Source organism: Diachasma alloeum, unplaced genomic scaffold (genome assembly GCF_001412515.2).
Source record: "Diachasma alloeum isolate Michigan unplaced genomic scaffold, Dall2.0 Dall_scaffold_00280, whole genome shotgun sequence".
Taxonomy (NCBI): domain Eukaryota; kingdom Metazoa; phylum Arthropoda; class Insecta; order Hymenoptera; family Braconidae; genus Diachasma; species Diachasma alloeum.
The window spans coordinates 136,980-153,516 of record NW_021680419.1 but is presented as its reverse complement, the minus strand read 5'-3'; the positions used below and the strand labels follow the sequence as shown (position 1 = coordinate 153,516).

General features: G+C 36.9%; 1 protein-coding gene across 1 annotated transcript; it reads right to left on the bottom strand.

Annotated features, from left to right (window-relative positions):
* Positions 1-2,183: 2,183 nt before the first annotated feature.
* LOC107038320 lies at positions 2,184-5,351 on the bottom strand. Its single transcript, XM_015257349.1, has 5 exons — positions 5,027-5,351; positions 3,832-4,146; positions 3,449-3,594; positions 3,096-3,300; positions 2,184-2,636 (listed from the first exon to the last, which is right to left on the bottom strand). The coding sequence occupies exons 1-5, from the start codon at positions 5,199-5,201 to the stop codon at positions 2,203-2,205; spliced, it is 1,275 nt and encodes a 424-aa protein (XP_015112835.1). The 5' UTR covers positions 5,202-5,351; the 3' UTR covers positions 2,184-2,202.
* Positions 5,352-16,537: the final 11,186 nt, after the last annotated feature.

The following is a 16,537-nucleotide window of genomic DNA, read 5'->3' as shown; positions in this document are numbered from 1 at the left end:
TATCCGTGTGCCAGTAGATGGACCGAAGCGTTTATCAAGATTCCAAGAGGGACAGGGTGGGCGGTGGGTGGAGGCGAAAAGGAGACACAGAAGGAAAAAGTTTTTCCAACGTCTTATATAAGTCGGTGAGACCCAAATGCTTCCGACTGCATATTTTTACGAAGTAGAGCAAAGGCACTGTGCATTTCTCCATTATAATTGACGGAAAAAATAACTTGGTGATAAAAGAAAATTATTTTTTCCCCTCTTTCGAAAATGGAGAAGACGATTCTCTTGTGACGAAAAAAAGGCGTTTCATTAACAATTCAGATCCAATCATGTTGCAGTGGAAGCAAATTCGAACACTGAGAGATAAAATTAGTTCTGCCGAAAAATTGCCGAAAATTATACGCACGGAGAGAAATATTCAATAAAAATTACGTATCTTCTCCGTAATTCCGGAGCGAAATGTGGTTGTAGGAAACTTTACGGAACTGTCACGAAATTTTTCTAGAGCCTTCCGTAATTTTTATCTGAATCTCCTGTGAAAAATTGCGATACCGTCACTTAAATTCTCTGCTCCTTTTGTCGCGTTGAATCAATTTACTTGTGGACGAACAATACAGTTTCCACCGAAACATGATAATTTTCGTAGTACTAATTGCTCTCATGAGACATCTATGTCTTTCGGGTAAACACATTCGTTCTACAGAGAATTATGTGAGACCCCAAAGGGCATCGAAAAATCAGAAAGACGGCTTAAAAAATTTGTTACTTTTATAGAAACCGGACGAAGTGAATTGAGGGTGATCTGAAAAGGATAAATAATTTTAAGAAATGTTTAAAAACACGAGGTGGAGGCGCCGCCATCTTTAAAGCCCTGCGGCAGAGGGATAGGGTGTCCAAGATGGCGGCGCCCACACCTGTTGACCACTTCGTATTCTTGAACATTTTTTTTATCGTTTTCTCCCCTCCAGACCACCTCCGACTTGTGTCATTCTGTTGATAGGAAAAGAGCAAATTTTTCGAGGCGATTTCCAGAGTTTTCCCCGCATTTTAATGGCTTCTATTCCCTTTAGTGGCCTCTTAATTATGACAGAAAAAAAATCAGACTGAAAAATGAACCAAAAATCCTGTTGAAAATCCCAACGGTTCATGATAAAATCATTTATTTTATTTAAAAAATACATTCATATCTTAATTACTACAATATTTATTGAAAAATTTATTAAAAATAAAAAGAAGTGTCAAAATATGAAAATAAAGAATGATTACGATGAAAATTCATAGTCGAGGTGAGACGACACAGGATTCTGGTAAGTTGGCTCAGAGATGTAGCCATATTCACTCCCATGTGCGGACGGCGCAACTCCCTCCGCCATGGAAGACGAAGGAATGGAACTCCCTGAATTCTCTTCGGACCTGATCGCAGTTATTACAGGCTTGGAGTCACTCTCCACAGGTTTAGTCATGTACTGCTGATAACTGGGGATTGAGGAAGGCCCTGGGGCGATTTCCTGCTGGGGTTCAGCATGAGTCGATGTCGTTGGCAATTCTAATTTCACTTGAACGTCGCTCCAGGTGTCAGGCGGGGCGCTCATCATTTTCATTCTCTGCGCTTTCTTACGGTTTGAACAGACTTTGTTCACGTGCCTCACGAATTCTTTTGTGGGGAGAATCCAACCCAGTCTCATGTTTACCAAATCTAGGAATAAAATTAATGATTTTTGTTCATTGTTTTGGGAAAAAATGATGAAATTACAGGTTTCGCCAAAAATTTAATGGAATTCCAAATTTTTAAGCGTCAGAAAGTCGAGATTTTCACAATTTCCCATGCATTTTCAATTAGTTGTGAATCCAAGAATATATTCACATGAATTTTTCTGGTGTTTCTTAATTTGCATTGATAATAGAATTAAAATTTACAGTTTTCATCGATTTTTCCATAAAATTTTGAATTTGTCGTTTATTGTTTTGACAATAAAAGACAAATTCAAAATTGAAATTTCATACACAGTTGGTTAGTAATTTTCAGAAGAGTGACATTGAATAGAATGACGACATCCCGCCTACTTTAAAAAAAAGTCAAGTGTCCATTTNACGGTTCATGATAAAATCATTTATTTTATTTAAAAAATACATTCATATCTTAATTACTACAATATTTATTGAAAAATTTATTAAAAATAAAAAGAAGTGTCAAAATATGAAAATAAAGAATGATTACGATGAAAATTCATAGTCGAGGTGAGACGACACAGGATTCTGGTAAGTTGGCTCAGAGATGTAGCCATATTCACTCCCATGTGCGGACGGCGCAACTCCCTCCGCCATGGAAGACGAAGGAATGGAACTCCCTGAATTCTCTTCGGACCTGATCGCAGTTATTACAGGCTTGGAGTCACTCTCCACAGGTTTAGTCATGTACTGCTGATAACTGGGGATTGAGGAAGGCCCTGGGGCGATTTCCTGCTGGGGTTCAGCATGAGTCGATGTCGTTGGCAATTCTAATTTCACTTGAACGTCGCTCCAGGTGTCAGGCGGGGCGCTCATCATTTTCATTCTCTGCGCTTTCTTACGGTTTGAACAGACTTTGTTCACGTGCCTCACGAATTCTTTTGTGGGGAGAATCCAACCCAGTCTCATGTTTACCAAATCTAGGAATAAAATTAATGATTTTTGTTCATTGTTTTGGGAAAAAATGATGAAATTACAGGTTTCGCCGAAAATTTAATGGAATTCCAAACTTTTAAGCGTCAGAAAGTCGAGATTTTCACAATTTCCCGTGCACTTTCAATTAGTTGTGAATCCAAGAATATATTCACATGAATTTTTCTGGTGTTTCTTAATTTGCATTGATAATAGAATTAAAATTTACAGTTTTCATCGATTTTTCCATAAAATTTTGAATTTGTCGTTTATTGTTTTGACAATAAAAGACAAATTCAAAATTGAAATTTCATACACAGTTGGTTAGTAATTTTCAGAAGAGTGACATTGAATAGAATGACGACATCTCGCCTACTTTAAAAAAAAGTCAAGTGTCCATTTACCTCCACCCCCCCCCTCCTGCGCCGCTATAATTCTCGCAAAACTGACTCAAGGCGTTAACGTACCGTAAATGGCACGATAGACAGCAGGATCGATGCCCTGCGCACCTCTGCTACCCTTAGCCGACAGGTGTGCTAATTGTTTACCATAAATTTCAACGAGTACATCAGTCGTTAGTTTCTTCCAGTCCATTCGATCCTGGCACCGATGAAATATTGCAGCTATTGTCATTGGTGGGAGGAATCCCTCGAGACTAGACTGCAGATTCACCTATTTTCGAGAGGATTCAAATATTGAGTCGAGTCAGATTGCACAGAGGACAGTCTGTGCATATGAAATTGAGTTTTGGGGATTTGATTGGAGTACGGGAATAGTTTCTATGAAATATTTTCAGTGGAGACGGAGTTTCGTTCATTACCGGCTCGGGATCAATAATTGCTATTGGATCTGGCTCTGGCTCTTCAACAATTGTTTCCTGCTTTCGGGAAGTCTTCTGCTGTCTCTTGTACGCTCTCTCCATCAATGGGAGGAGCTTTCGGACGAACTTTATACTGTCTGCTGTCACTAAAAAATTATTACATTCATTCAACAGTTTTTTTCGATTTTTTTTATCAATTCATTATTTGTAACTTTCAAAATTTATGAAGGCGTTTCCATTTTTTAGAATGTCTTCTCACTGTAGGAGTTGAGGATCAAGTCTAGACTTTGAGAAGTTTGAATAGAAAAATAATTGCAAAATGAGGGAAATTGCAACAGAATTTGTGGACTGCGAGTTTTAGGGATTTTGAGGGATGAAAATACCAGAGGAGAGTAAGGATTTCACTGCTCTCGAGGCACCCTCATCATCACTGTCATCTCCAGGCTCATCGGCTGACTCTTCCGAGCTTGAATCACTGCTCGATGAATCATCAGAATCACTAGACTCGTCAATGTGTTTGGATTTCTTTCGTTTCCCAGACTTTTTCTTCTTCTTTCTAGAGTCTTTCAGTCTGAGGAGCTTTTTCGCTAGTGATTCTGGTTTTTTCCCTGTTATTTTCTGGGATTTGTTGGCTGACATTTGCATTATTACTCCCGTATCTGGGTCTACTGTGATGTTATGCAAGTCTGTTTTATTTTCTGTAAAAATATGGGGAATAAAAAATGAATTTAAGCTGATTTTTCGAGAGGACTAACAGAAGTTAAATTGAAAAATTCATTGTCATCATTATTTAAATCCTTATTATCATTATTATACCTTTAGTTATCAATTTCAAATGAAAAAAATTCCTTGAGCCAAAAAATAATTTTCATTTAGAAATAGAGAATAAATTTTTTTGAGTCGTTTATTCGCTAATAATTCTAGTTTTTTCACTGATCTTTTGTGATTTGTGAGCTGACATTTGCATCTGCATTCTTGAAAAATACGTGGAATACAAAATAAATGACGAGTTCATTTTTTCGTAAGAACAACAACTGAATTTAATTTAAAAAATTAATTGAAGTTAATTAAGGCCAACGTTCTGAATATTCAAATTTCTATTCAACCGTTTCTATTCAATTGAACGAACAAATGCGACTAATCCATTACTAACAAATTAAAAAGAAATATATCGTCATTATTAAAATCATTCTCATCATTTTTACATCTTGAGCTACCGATTTTTTCAGGAAAAAGAAGCTGGCACGAGCGACAGAGCAATTTTTATTCACAAATAGAATTCAATGCTTTCAATTTGAAACGGTGGTTTCGCGCGCCTTCACATTAAAGCAGAACACTCATTGGCTCTTTTACCACTGCGGGCTAGCATCTGTCCCAACTCAAGTCTCCTCTCCTACCAGTTTCCCTCTCCCCAGTGCCTCGTGCATTTCAAACCAGTTTCGTGAACGTCTCGGAATCAGCTGATTCTCCCGACAGTGCTGCCGTTGAAATACAAAAGCAATGCTCCCCCCTCCCCCCGACGGTATCAATTCAACAGTTATCCGGTTGCATTCGTATGAAAAATATAGCCATACTTACGCTCGATTTTCACTATTTTTGCGAGACGAATCTCGGACACACCAGACAACAAGTGACGGCACTTTAAATTCACAATGGCATTCTCTCGACGAAACTTCTCGGGAATCAGTTCGCACTTGAGTATTTCCGATCGTTTCGACTGAATCCAGTGCACGAGAGCAAAACCCTTTCCCATTTTTTTATTATTTTTGAGGGGTTTCTATCTGGGTTTTCAATTTGGGATTTTTATTCCGAGGAATTTTCGGATTGAGTTCAATGCGCAGGTAATTACGTGGCGAGGCAGTCTCGCGAGAGCCACAAGGCCGAATAGGTTTCAAGTAGGACAAAGACTGGAACACTGTGTGCGCCGTAAACCCTGCGTCGCAGCTGCCACTCATCCCCACCCGTCTATCGACCGGTGTAGGTACACTAGGGTTTCAGGAGGCTGCTCATACCGACCTGGTGGCGGTTTATGTTACTGAGTTTTTCGTAAACTTGCTGCACGGAGAGAAATATTCAATAAAAATTACGTACCTTTTCCGTAATTCCGGAACTGTCACGAATTTTTTTCAGAGCGTTCCGCAATTTTTATCTGAATCTCCTGTGAAAACTTACGATACCGTCACTTAAATTTTCTGAGTCCATTCCATAATCGGTGAGCGAATTGTGAGTTCCGTAATTTTTACTGAACTTCGAATTTTTTATAAGACGCGAGAATTTCCTTGAATTTTCTGTAAAACCAAAGGATTATCTCGAACTGTCTATAAAACCCCGAGAATGTCCTCAAACTTTATAGAAACCTCAAAAATATTCTCAAAAAATCGAGAATGCTCAAAAATTTTCCAGAAAATTCCTGAATTTTTCAGAACGCTCTAAAATTTTCGAGAAGTTTCTACGGTGTATACTAAATTATGCTCTGCAGCACAATGACTTACAGCCTAAAGCCGATTGGGGACCCTAAACTATGTAATAGTAAAAATACCATTGAAACCCATTTAGTCGTTTCTGCGTGAATTGCGACCGAAGAATGGGCAACATTATTTAGAATTAGATTTTTTTCAACTTTACTACAATTTTTTAATGTCAATATTTATTGGACGAACGGGCTATCGACAAAAAATTGTTTTCTATTTAATAGTAGTTTCACTGCCGATTGTATTGTTACAAACGTTTTTACGTGACCATTATTTTATACTTAAAGGCTTCTGTAAATAGAATATCTGGCAGTTCGAGATTTTTTATTAATTTTTTCAGCAATTTCTGGCGCATTAAAATACGTTCCAACTTTTATTGTTAAAAATTTATGACACGTAGATCAATAGGTGTCTACAAATGTTTATAAAGAGAAAGAAAGTTCTCATTTTCACGGACGGATCCGTCATTTGTAGGTATCTAGCAACAAATTCCGGAAAAGTAGACATTAAAAATGTTTAATTTATTAATTTCACGTCCCCCCTTTATCAATTTCATGTTGTTAGCGCTTGTTAAATATGTTTGTATCACGAAATGTATAGGTTTCTTCATTTTCCTCATTGTATACCTCCAGTGTTACAGATGAACGGATAAAAATGTCAGAATAAAACACTGAACGTTTTTTCTTCAATGAAGAAATTTTTGATTCATCACAGAATATTCTTGATTCAATAATCCAGTAGAATCTCTCGTAAGTTATACATACTGTCAAATATTATAACTCGGTGATAAGTTACACGAAATCACTGCTATATATAAGCTACATCCCTAGGCGCCATTCGACAGTGGGAACACTTCCTCATTTCCCGATTGATCAGATGCGAGATAACTTATGAGAGGTTCGGCCGTGTTTCGGCCCGTGTAGGACGATCTTCAGGTGAATCTATCAAACCCACGGAGAATGAACGAAATAATGGTGATTATCCAGATACGCCGATAAAAATTGTGATAGAGTGCCAGCAATAAAAAATGAACTAAATACGCATATGTTCCAATCAACTGAGTCTTCATTTACTTTCTCAACGTCCCGAGCAAATTTCCGTCATCCCGACTTCCGTTTAGAGCCATTAACTCCCGATTAGTCACTTGTTTAGACTAAAGCCGGCGTCGCCAGGCTATCATCCACGCGTGTTTATGAAAGTGTATCAAAGACTTCTCCGGATGAAGTCTTTATTTAAAAACTCTCGAATATGAAATTTCAAACAGCTTCTCACGCGGAGAAAACAAGTTATAGTTTTTAGGGAGCTGTGACACTCGAGTCAGAAATTATAACGTCGAGTGACTTTCTCCCTAATTTCCAGTGACAGAGTCGTAAATCTTAATAATTTTAATAGAGATCACTGAAAATTAAAGATAGATTTCTAATATTTTAGGATAAATTCCTGAAATGCAGGGGAAAAATGTTATTCTTCTATTACTGAATGAACCGAGTTGAAATTAATCTGAAAACAATCAATTTCAAGAAATGTTAAACAGGACGAGATGGTTGACCTGTGGGCGCCGCCATCTTGCTCGAATCCTCCTCCCTCTGCCGCAAGAGGCTTCAAACATGTCGGCGCCCCCACCTCGTATTTTCAACCATTCCCCAAAATTATTTACCCTCTTCAGACCCCCTTCAACTCGCTTCATCCTCTTTCCACAGAATGAACAAATTTTGTAAGCCATCTTTCCGATTTATCCGCGTCCTTTTGGCTGAGAATTCACGGCGCAAAGTTTTCCCCCCAATTCAATACTTCAGATTCTTATCAAATTGTCATGAAATGGGCAGTGAAATATGAGGGCGATTACGGCAACTCCTTGCATCGGCATTTACTTTAACAAATTCAAGCTGAATCGCAGGCGATTTTCCCAGGAATTACACGGAAGAGGGACGATTCTTGAATTTCAAGAGATCACATTTAATTCACCAACGGCCACTTCGGTATTCAGCATAGAGTCTCAAGACTCTTCACGATCAATTTCCAATACCTCTCCGCTATCTTCTCCACGCCCAGGTACATATGCAAGCGAAAAGCCCGGATATCTTTTTCCCCCGAGTTTCCAGGGGCCAGCGATATTTACTCTGAAAATTCTCACCCCCTGCCTCCCCCTTTAGTGAATTAATTATGCCGCAAGGAAGATTGCTCGACGAATCGGATTTTCCACGTTTCCGCACTACATCCAGGGTAACATGCCTGCGATTGATTTCTCTCCATCCACTGATTACTTCACTCAACTGTTACGAATATCGGAGAAACTTTGGAAAATCAATTCCAATTATTGTTTCATTGAATTACAAATTTTTTTGATGGAATATTCATTCTCAATTTCGGACTAATTGAAGCAATTTATTTGAGATTCGAGGGTAATTTGTTCCGCGCTCGATGCAGGGGAATCAAGTAAGTACAATTAAGGTGAATTCATTTTTCAGTGTGCAATGCAGTGAACATTTGATTTTAATTATTATATGATGGCGTTTGCAATTAAACTGAGGACTCGTTATTTCCATATTACATTAACGTTGTATGCTCGGAGTTGATGTTTCAGTTTGAATGCATTATTGAATGAGTTCATGAATTTAATAGTCACACTGAGAGATTATTAAAATTCATCAAGTTATTATCTTTTATAATTAAACTAGCTGTGTAGCCCGGCTTCGCCCGGCCAGAATAAGAGAAAATTGAACACCGGGATTTTTGAGAATTCCTGTATTACAAAAAACACCTCAATGTTTTCGATTTTTCTAAAAAAGTCGAAAACATTGAGGTGTTTTTTTTAATTGCAGGAATTATTAAAAATCCTGGTATTCACGCATTCTAGATCCATGAGTTTCTCCGAATATTTCCTTCGTTCTGAAAACTATACTAAGAGAAAAACGACAAAGTGTCAAACAAGTCTTACTTGTGCCAAGAAAATAGTTTTTTGAAAATGATCAAAAAAGGATTTTTTTTTGTGCCAAACGTGCGGAGAGTGCGCCGGAATGAAAAATTGTTGTCGCAAAAATAGATTTAGTAGTTAAAAAAAATTGCATTCTCTGTAGACGCAAGAATTATAATTCGTTATTCGATACTCCCATACGTATTTTGCTCCCGAAAAATCTTTGTTTTATGCGAAACAAGGGACAGTAGTTTTTCGTTCCGACTGACTAATAACTACAGACAAGAAATTAACCCCTAAATGAAACAATAATAATGATATGATAGCAATCTTGTAACTTGGGGATAAAATATTTGTCGACAAATTTTCCTCCATATGAGATATTTTCATCCTGAAAAAGCACCGTTTGGTGTGAATTATCATCCTCTTGAGCCAAATATTTCGTTGCTGTCGAAAGCAGAACAATTATTCATGTTTGAGACTTTCAAATTCGAACCAAACAAGTTCTTTTTTGGCAACTTTCAACTAGCAATTTTGTTGGCCCAAACAAGACTTGTTTGACAACGTGTTTGTTTTTCTCTCAGTGTAGAAAATATTTTCCTCCATGCGCATCCCCCAATTTTCCGGGTGTCATTTGGCGTCGAAACTGGTCGAAATAACCTCGGCATTTGATCTATACTGTTGCATAAAAAACGGGGCCAGCCCTTCACTTTTACAGCCTTATAGGATTAACGTTTATGACTATAACGGCAATAGCACGAGGTAGTTCGTTGAAGAGCAAGCTCATTACTTCTACAAACACCGGCCCTAATATTATACCTCCTCTTCGTTATTTTTTTTTTTCACCGAAGAAACTTTATAATTAGAATAAAATACACGCCTTTTTTATATCGAGGGGATATAAAGAGCAGCGGGCAATGATTTCGAATGGGCCTGACCAACAGTTGATGTAATTGTGGCCATTTCTCTCTAGAAAATGAGGAGCTTCCGTTCTATTAGTCTTCTCACGATACACATCTGAATTTACAATTGTGAAGATTATCTAGGAGGAATTCTGTGGACCTCAGAAATTGAATACCGGTAGTTTAGATCAACGAGACAAGGTTTTACGGCCAGCGATAAATCGAAATAAATCACTAAGTACGAATGGTATTTATGAGAAGGGGAAAAGAATGATGGAACAATTATTATCCGTGTAATTACAATGGCAATCGTAATGACAGTAACCATGAAATGATGGTATATTTGCTTTCACACAATTTTTTCTCATTCTTCTTTCATTTTATCAATAATTTTGATGATTCAAAAAATGGACTCGCATATTTTGAAATAAATTTCGCTCCTCCAATAAACAAGTACAAAATAATTTAATTCAGTATCGAAGTGATAAAACGGTTTAAGTCAACTTATCTCTTAGTTGAGTTTTTGAAGAATATCTCCGAATTTAAAGGAGATAATGAAATTTTCGTAATAACCTTTTTTCTAGAGCAAATTGAGTGCTACAAAAAAGGTCTTGACAAAAATTTAGCTATTTCCCTTCGATTCCGTGATATTCGCTAAAAACTGGTCAAGAGCCAAAATCGACTTGAACCGGTTTACCACTTCGCTACTGAATTGATGAAATTCAACTGAATGCAGTCAACTGCATTCAACTGAATGCAGTTATAAAATAATATTGATTAAATCGGCTAATGACTGAGGAAATTCCCTGAACCAAATCGAGCAGTTCCAAAATAAAACAATTCTCATCAACTGTAAAAAACCGAGATAAATCATGAGCCACGCACGTACATGAATAAAATAAAAAACGAATCAAAATTTATGAGTACGAAAAGTCCCCCGAGAGACTCCCTCAACTTTTCTGTCCCGTTATCTACCCGCGTATTGCCTCGTTGCCGAGTATTTTGCCAAGAATCTCACGAGAAACCCGGGCTCTCGAGCAGTAGTGTTTCTTCTCATCTTTCACATAATTTATAACTTTCAACCCAGAGACCCTCGTCTCTGTTGCATTAAAGAGGGGCTTCTCGCCCAAGTACAGAAGTCTTCATTGTTCATGCACGAATCCATCAGTGCGATATGTTCTCATGTGTCGGTTGAAATCATTTCGAATCGTAATTGAGTTGTTATGATTTCTCATACGATCATCTGATAGCAAACGACGCGTCGTGATAGTGAGCAAAATAATCGGGACTTGTGTGTTCTCGGAAATGAACAAGTTACGTATCAGAAAAACTAGTGTATTTTTTCCCTTTTTTAAGACGTTTGTGTCCCCCAATTTGAGTCATTTTAGTGTCTCAAATTGAAGATCTCCAAGCACTTTATGCTATTTTTTCTCCAGTAAAATACTTTTCTACTTTTGTAGACGAACATCAGAGACCCTAAGTTTCCGGAAATTTTACAATGATTATATTATTTAAACTTTGGAGATCTGAATTAAATCTCGCTATTGAACCGTTAGAAAATTGTCCCCTGAAAATTATTTAGTTTTGTCAACAACTGATTCAACACGACTACACTGTTAGAAAATTACTCTTAAAAATTCAAATAAAAAAACTTGAAATTTTTAACAACACTATATTTACATAAAATTTATCTCCATTTAGTTACTGAAAAATCATGTAACTTCACAGGACAACGAAAATTATCGACAATAATAAAAATTCAGGCCATTATTTTACGGAATTTTCAATTTCCCGAAAATTCAATTGCAATCGTTACTGGAAATTAAACAAATTCCTAACAGTGTAATGCCGTGAATTAAGGCATCTTGAAGACACAACTTTTGACATTAAAATGACACGTCATAACAATAAAAAAATAATCACAGTTCACGTTTTCTAGAAACTAACGAAACGACAGGAAGTGCTTCGTGATAACTTGTATTTGTCTCGTTTTATCGAGCAGAGTCACGAAATGAAAATAAAAGCGTTGCATTTTTAGTCTCTCAGACATATTTTTACCCTCCACCGCTCGAGGGAGCATTTCCCTTTGTGAGATGAAGCTTTTTACGAATGCGTCAGTCTCCTTCAAAGTATGACGGAATAGCGGAGCCTTGAAAATGGGAAAATCCTGGGCAACTAAATAGAGACCACGAATTATCTATTTTCTCGCTCAACTGGGCACCTTGACCTCTGGGAAGTGCTTGAATTCAGCGTGGCATTCCTTCAGAATGCGACCGAGACGGTTAGTGGCGTCTCCGTTGTGTCCCGAGTGGACACGTACGGACAGAGGTCAGTCACGCGAGTCCTGTGGCCGGAAGAGCTTCGCTTTTTTGACATTTCGGGGGGGAATGGGGGCACAAAAAAGCTCTCTCGACGTTTATGCACTGTCGTGTCGTTTTCGAGATGTAAAATATAGCGGATACGGCGGGCAAGAGAAATATGGGGGTTATGAAAAAAATAATGTCTGGTAAATGGTTTAGGGGGCTGAACGGTTAGAGGGGAAATTTTCTTTTCTGGGCGATTCGAAGTCGTGTCCTCACCCGCTGGGAAATTTCACTCTGAATTCCGGGAAATGATGCATTTTGGTCAAGAAGTTGACACGAAACGCTTGACTTAACAGATGAAAAAATTTCCATTTGATGAAATTATTATTTTGGGATTAATATAATATAGTGTTTTGGGAATTAGGAGGCAAAACCGGTTACATTTTCTCAAACAGGAAAAAATTGTTCTTGAATTTAATTTCGAGAAAGAATTCTTATCTTTCATTGTTGAATCATTCAAAATTTTACGGACAAATTTCAATTCAATTATTCCATAAAAATTAATGGAAATCAGGAAAATTTGATTAAATTTACTACTGAATTTTTAATTAATTGAACAGTCAGTGTAATTTGGCACTGAATATTCATGTTTTGATCGAAAATTCAAATAAGTTGAGGTATTCTCGTCTTCCTGTTGCTTAGAAATTCGAAATTTCCTCGAATTTTCCGTAAAATTGGTAACTTCCACTCATTTTCACTTATTTTTCACCAGTCAACTGTCCATGAAATTTTAATTTTATTCCGCCAGTAAAAAATTGAATTCAACAAACTTTCTGTTTAATTTATTTTTGTTTGTGTAAAGAATTGTCGCTGGGTCTTTAATTTTATCTCAACATAACATATCATTATCTCATCATTAACTTCATGTCATCATTATCTCCAACAACGAGAATTGTTCCTAAATTAACAACAATGTCCATAATCCCGTACACATCCCTTAATTGAAGAAAAAGCATTCTCTGTGACACAAAAATTGTGATAGACTAGAATTTCGACGAAACAGCCCAGCATTTCCCTGGAATGAAGCCTCGGAGACCCCCAAGAAGTTGAAGATTGAGGTCAGAAAGAAGACAACCGAGTCTGTGGGCGTGGAAATACATCCACATTGTATTTCACCTACATTATGCAATCCTCATAACGTAACAAAATACGAGCGACGAAAAATCGTGTTTTAGAGAAACAACATGGTCCCCGATGCTCCCCAGTGAGGAATGTCAGATCAAAATTATTCAGCTAGTCGAATGAAAAAAAAACATGAAAATATATAAACGTCATTAGGTTAACCACTGGCCACAAAGAACTTCCAGAAGCCAGTTGTTTGTAGAAAACGCGTTTCTTGTACGAGAGACCAAAATGTAGGAGGAGAGAGGGAGAGGGAGAGAGAGAGAGAGAGAGAAAGAGAAAGGGGGGGGGGGGAGAGAAAAATTGTTGGACAGATCGTGGTAATAAGATACTGAATGTCTATCGAGTGAAGATCGAAACACGCCTCTTGGATATTTTCGTAGGCGTGAAAGCGACTCGGTGTGTCGTTAGTTAGGGACAAAATCGATTCTCACTCGAAGAAGTTTCAAACCTTAACGAGAAAACCGACGAAACTTGTTGAAGAAGGTTACCTTGTTTAATTCCTCATTTGATTTCACTTCGGAGAATTTTTTTTTTCGTCTGTTTGGAGTTTACGCTGCGCTGTTTGCCATTAAAGAGATAGTGAGATACGGGTTTTATAAAATGAGGAAACGAAAAGGAAAAAATCAACAATGGAGTACAACAATGGAGAGGAGCCCAATATGACTTGGCAGCGGCGAGCAGGCTTCATCCCCTGCAGTTTTTTCCATTTATGTTCGACCAAACACGTATACCTGGGTCACCAGGGCGAGGGGCTTGGCGTGCTGTGAAGTTTTGAAAAACTATTTTTCACGGCTATAATTCACTTTTCGATTTTTTCCATGTTTGGCTTCTTGATTTTTGTGGGAATTGATGAGATAAGGTGGGGGTTTTGGGACAAACACGAAAATGTTGATTGCGGTATTGAGATGGGAATGTTATTTATTTTATGTTTTTGAAGTGGCAATCGTTGATGATTTAAATTCGAAATTGTTCACAATTGAGAGGTAAATTTTTCAAGAGGAAAATAATTATTTTATGAAGAAATTAACAGTTTTCATTGGCTTTTCTTTTTTGTCATTGAATAAAAGGATATTTAAACATTATAAAAGGTTTTGGAAAACTATTTTTCACAGCTGTAATTCACTTTTCGATTTTTTAAATGTTCAATTTTTTTTCATTTTTGTGGGAATTGATGAGATAAGGTGGGGATTTTGGGATTACCACGGAGATGTTGATTGCGGTATTGAGATGGGAATGTTATTTATTTAATATTTTTGAAGTGATAATCGTTGATGATTTAAATTCAAAATTGTTAACCATTGAGAGATGAATTTTTTCAAGAGGAGAATAATGATTTTATGGAGAAAAAGACAACATCCAGTCGCTTTTCTTTTTTGTCATTGAATGAAAAGCTATTTAATCATTATGAAGGGTTTTGGAAAATTATTTTTCACAGCTATAATTCACTTTTCGATTTTTTCAATGTTTGGTTTTTTTATTTTTGTGGGAATTGAGAAAATAAGATGGAGTTTTGGAGAAAACCAGAGAGAGGTTTCTCGGAATATTTAACAACAATTAATTGAGATAGAATTTCAATATATGAATGAGTCACATGCGAAGGGCCCACTTTCAAGGTATTCTCCGATAATCTTGATCAAATTCCTCCCATCTTTAGACCAAAGTGACCCAGGCCCTACAGAACCTCAAGAAAATAATTTAATATTGGTTAAAATGGAAGATATCTAGAGATATTCAATTCATGTGGCACTGGAAATTTCTGACAGTCACGAAAAATTTAATCGACAATCATACTCTGTAAATACACTCAATCATAAAAATGTAAAATGAGACCATTTAATTAAACTATATTTTTTATTATTTCATCTTTTATCCTATTAATTAATTTACTTCACCTTACTTATTAATCTTCAATCGAATTCAATATCACATTTATCAAAAAAAAGTTAATACCATTACGTTATTCCTAACACTTAATTAGAAATAAAAATGATTATTATTCAGAAAATAATCCGAACCCATTGTCTTCCCTTTAAGCGTAATTGAAAGAAACAAATCGTTAGTTCGAAAAAAATAGAGTTTCGGTAAAAATTTAACCACCACAAGTGGTTTAATCTCGACCCAGAGATAGCGGTATTTTTTTATAACCATCAAATTGACTCAGACCCCAATCGTTTAGTATTTACTCCTCCGAATGAGTCTAAGCACATACGAGAGGGGAAAAAAAATTACCAACACGTGGGATAACGACTGCGGGCGATCAAGAGTACACGCCTGTAGATCGAGTCTGGTTCTCCTCGTTGAAAAAAAAAGATAAATAAGCATCTTGTACACGCGTAATATAAACGATAAACTGAATTTCGCTGAGGAGAAACAGTGGTGGGCATTGTTCGTAAATTCGAGAGATTATGTTTCATTCGAGCGATTGAAATAATCTCACGATTCTCGATTGGACGTACCAATCATTGTGACAAATTGGATGGCAGCGAAAAAAAATGATGGGCACAACAATGAGACGAGAGAGGATGCAATTGAGGGTAGAAAATTGAGGTATTCAAAGCAATTTTAGGGAAATTTGAGGAGAAAATCGAATAAAATTGTAGATTTCAGTGAAAATCATAAGAATTCAAGTATCAGGGTCAACATATACTGTTGAAACTGGAATTAATGGAAAATTTAGGTGAACTTAATGTTGAAATATTCATGTTTAATCGAAAAACTTGAGAAATTTGTGAAATTTCCGTCTCAGTTCCACTTAAAAATCATTAATTTCCTCAAATTTTCACCTTAAACTTGAAATTTCACAATTCATTTATCAAGTAATTAAAAAACTCGAGCAAAGTGCGAATTTTTCCCTTGTATTCTCCACAAAAGTGAGAAAAAACGAGACGGAATAACAACAAGACATCAAAAGATATAATCGAGAATAGAAAAATGAGCTATTTACAGCAATTCCCGTAAATTTGAGGAGAAAATCCAACAAAATCCAAATTTATCGACTTGAACTTAAAATTTCCCGATCTTCGTCCCCTTAAACCGCATTCACCGCCAATTTCTAACCATGCATTACCTCACCAAGTCTCTCTCAGAAATGTAAAACCAAATGAAATCGATATTCCAAAAACCCCAGAGCCCCAATAATAGGATTTCCCGACAAAAATCTACCGCAGGTATTGTGTCATAGGTACCTTATCCTCGCATCCCCCACAACGATCCAGGTAGGTGGCTCACACACGCAAGGTTCCACGGGGCATTTGCCAGATTGCATTCACCATCGATACTTTGTGGATTCAATGACAATGCCTCCTCTCCCCCCC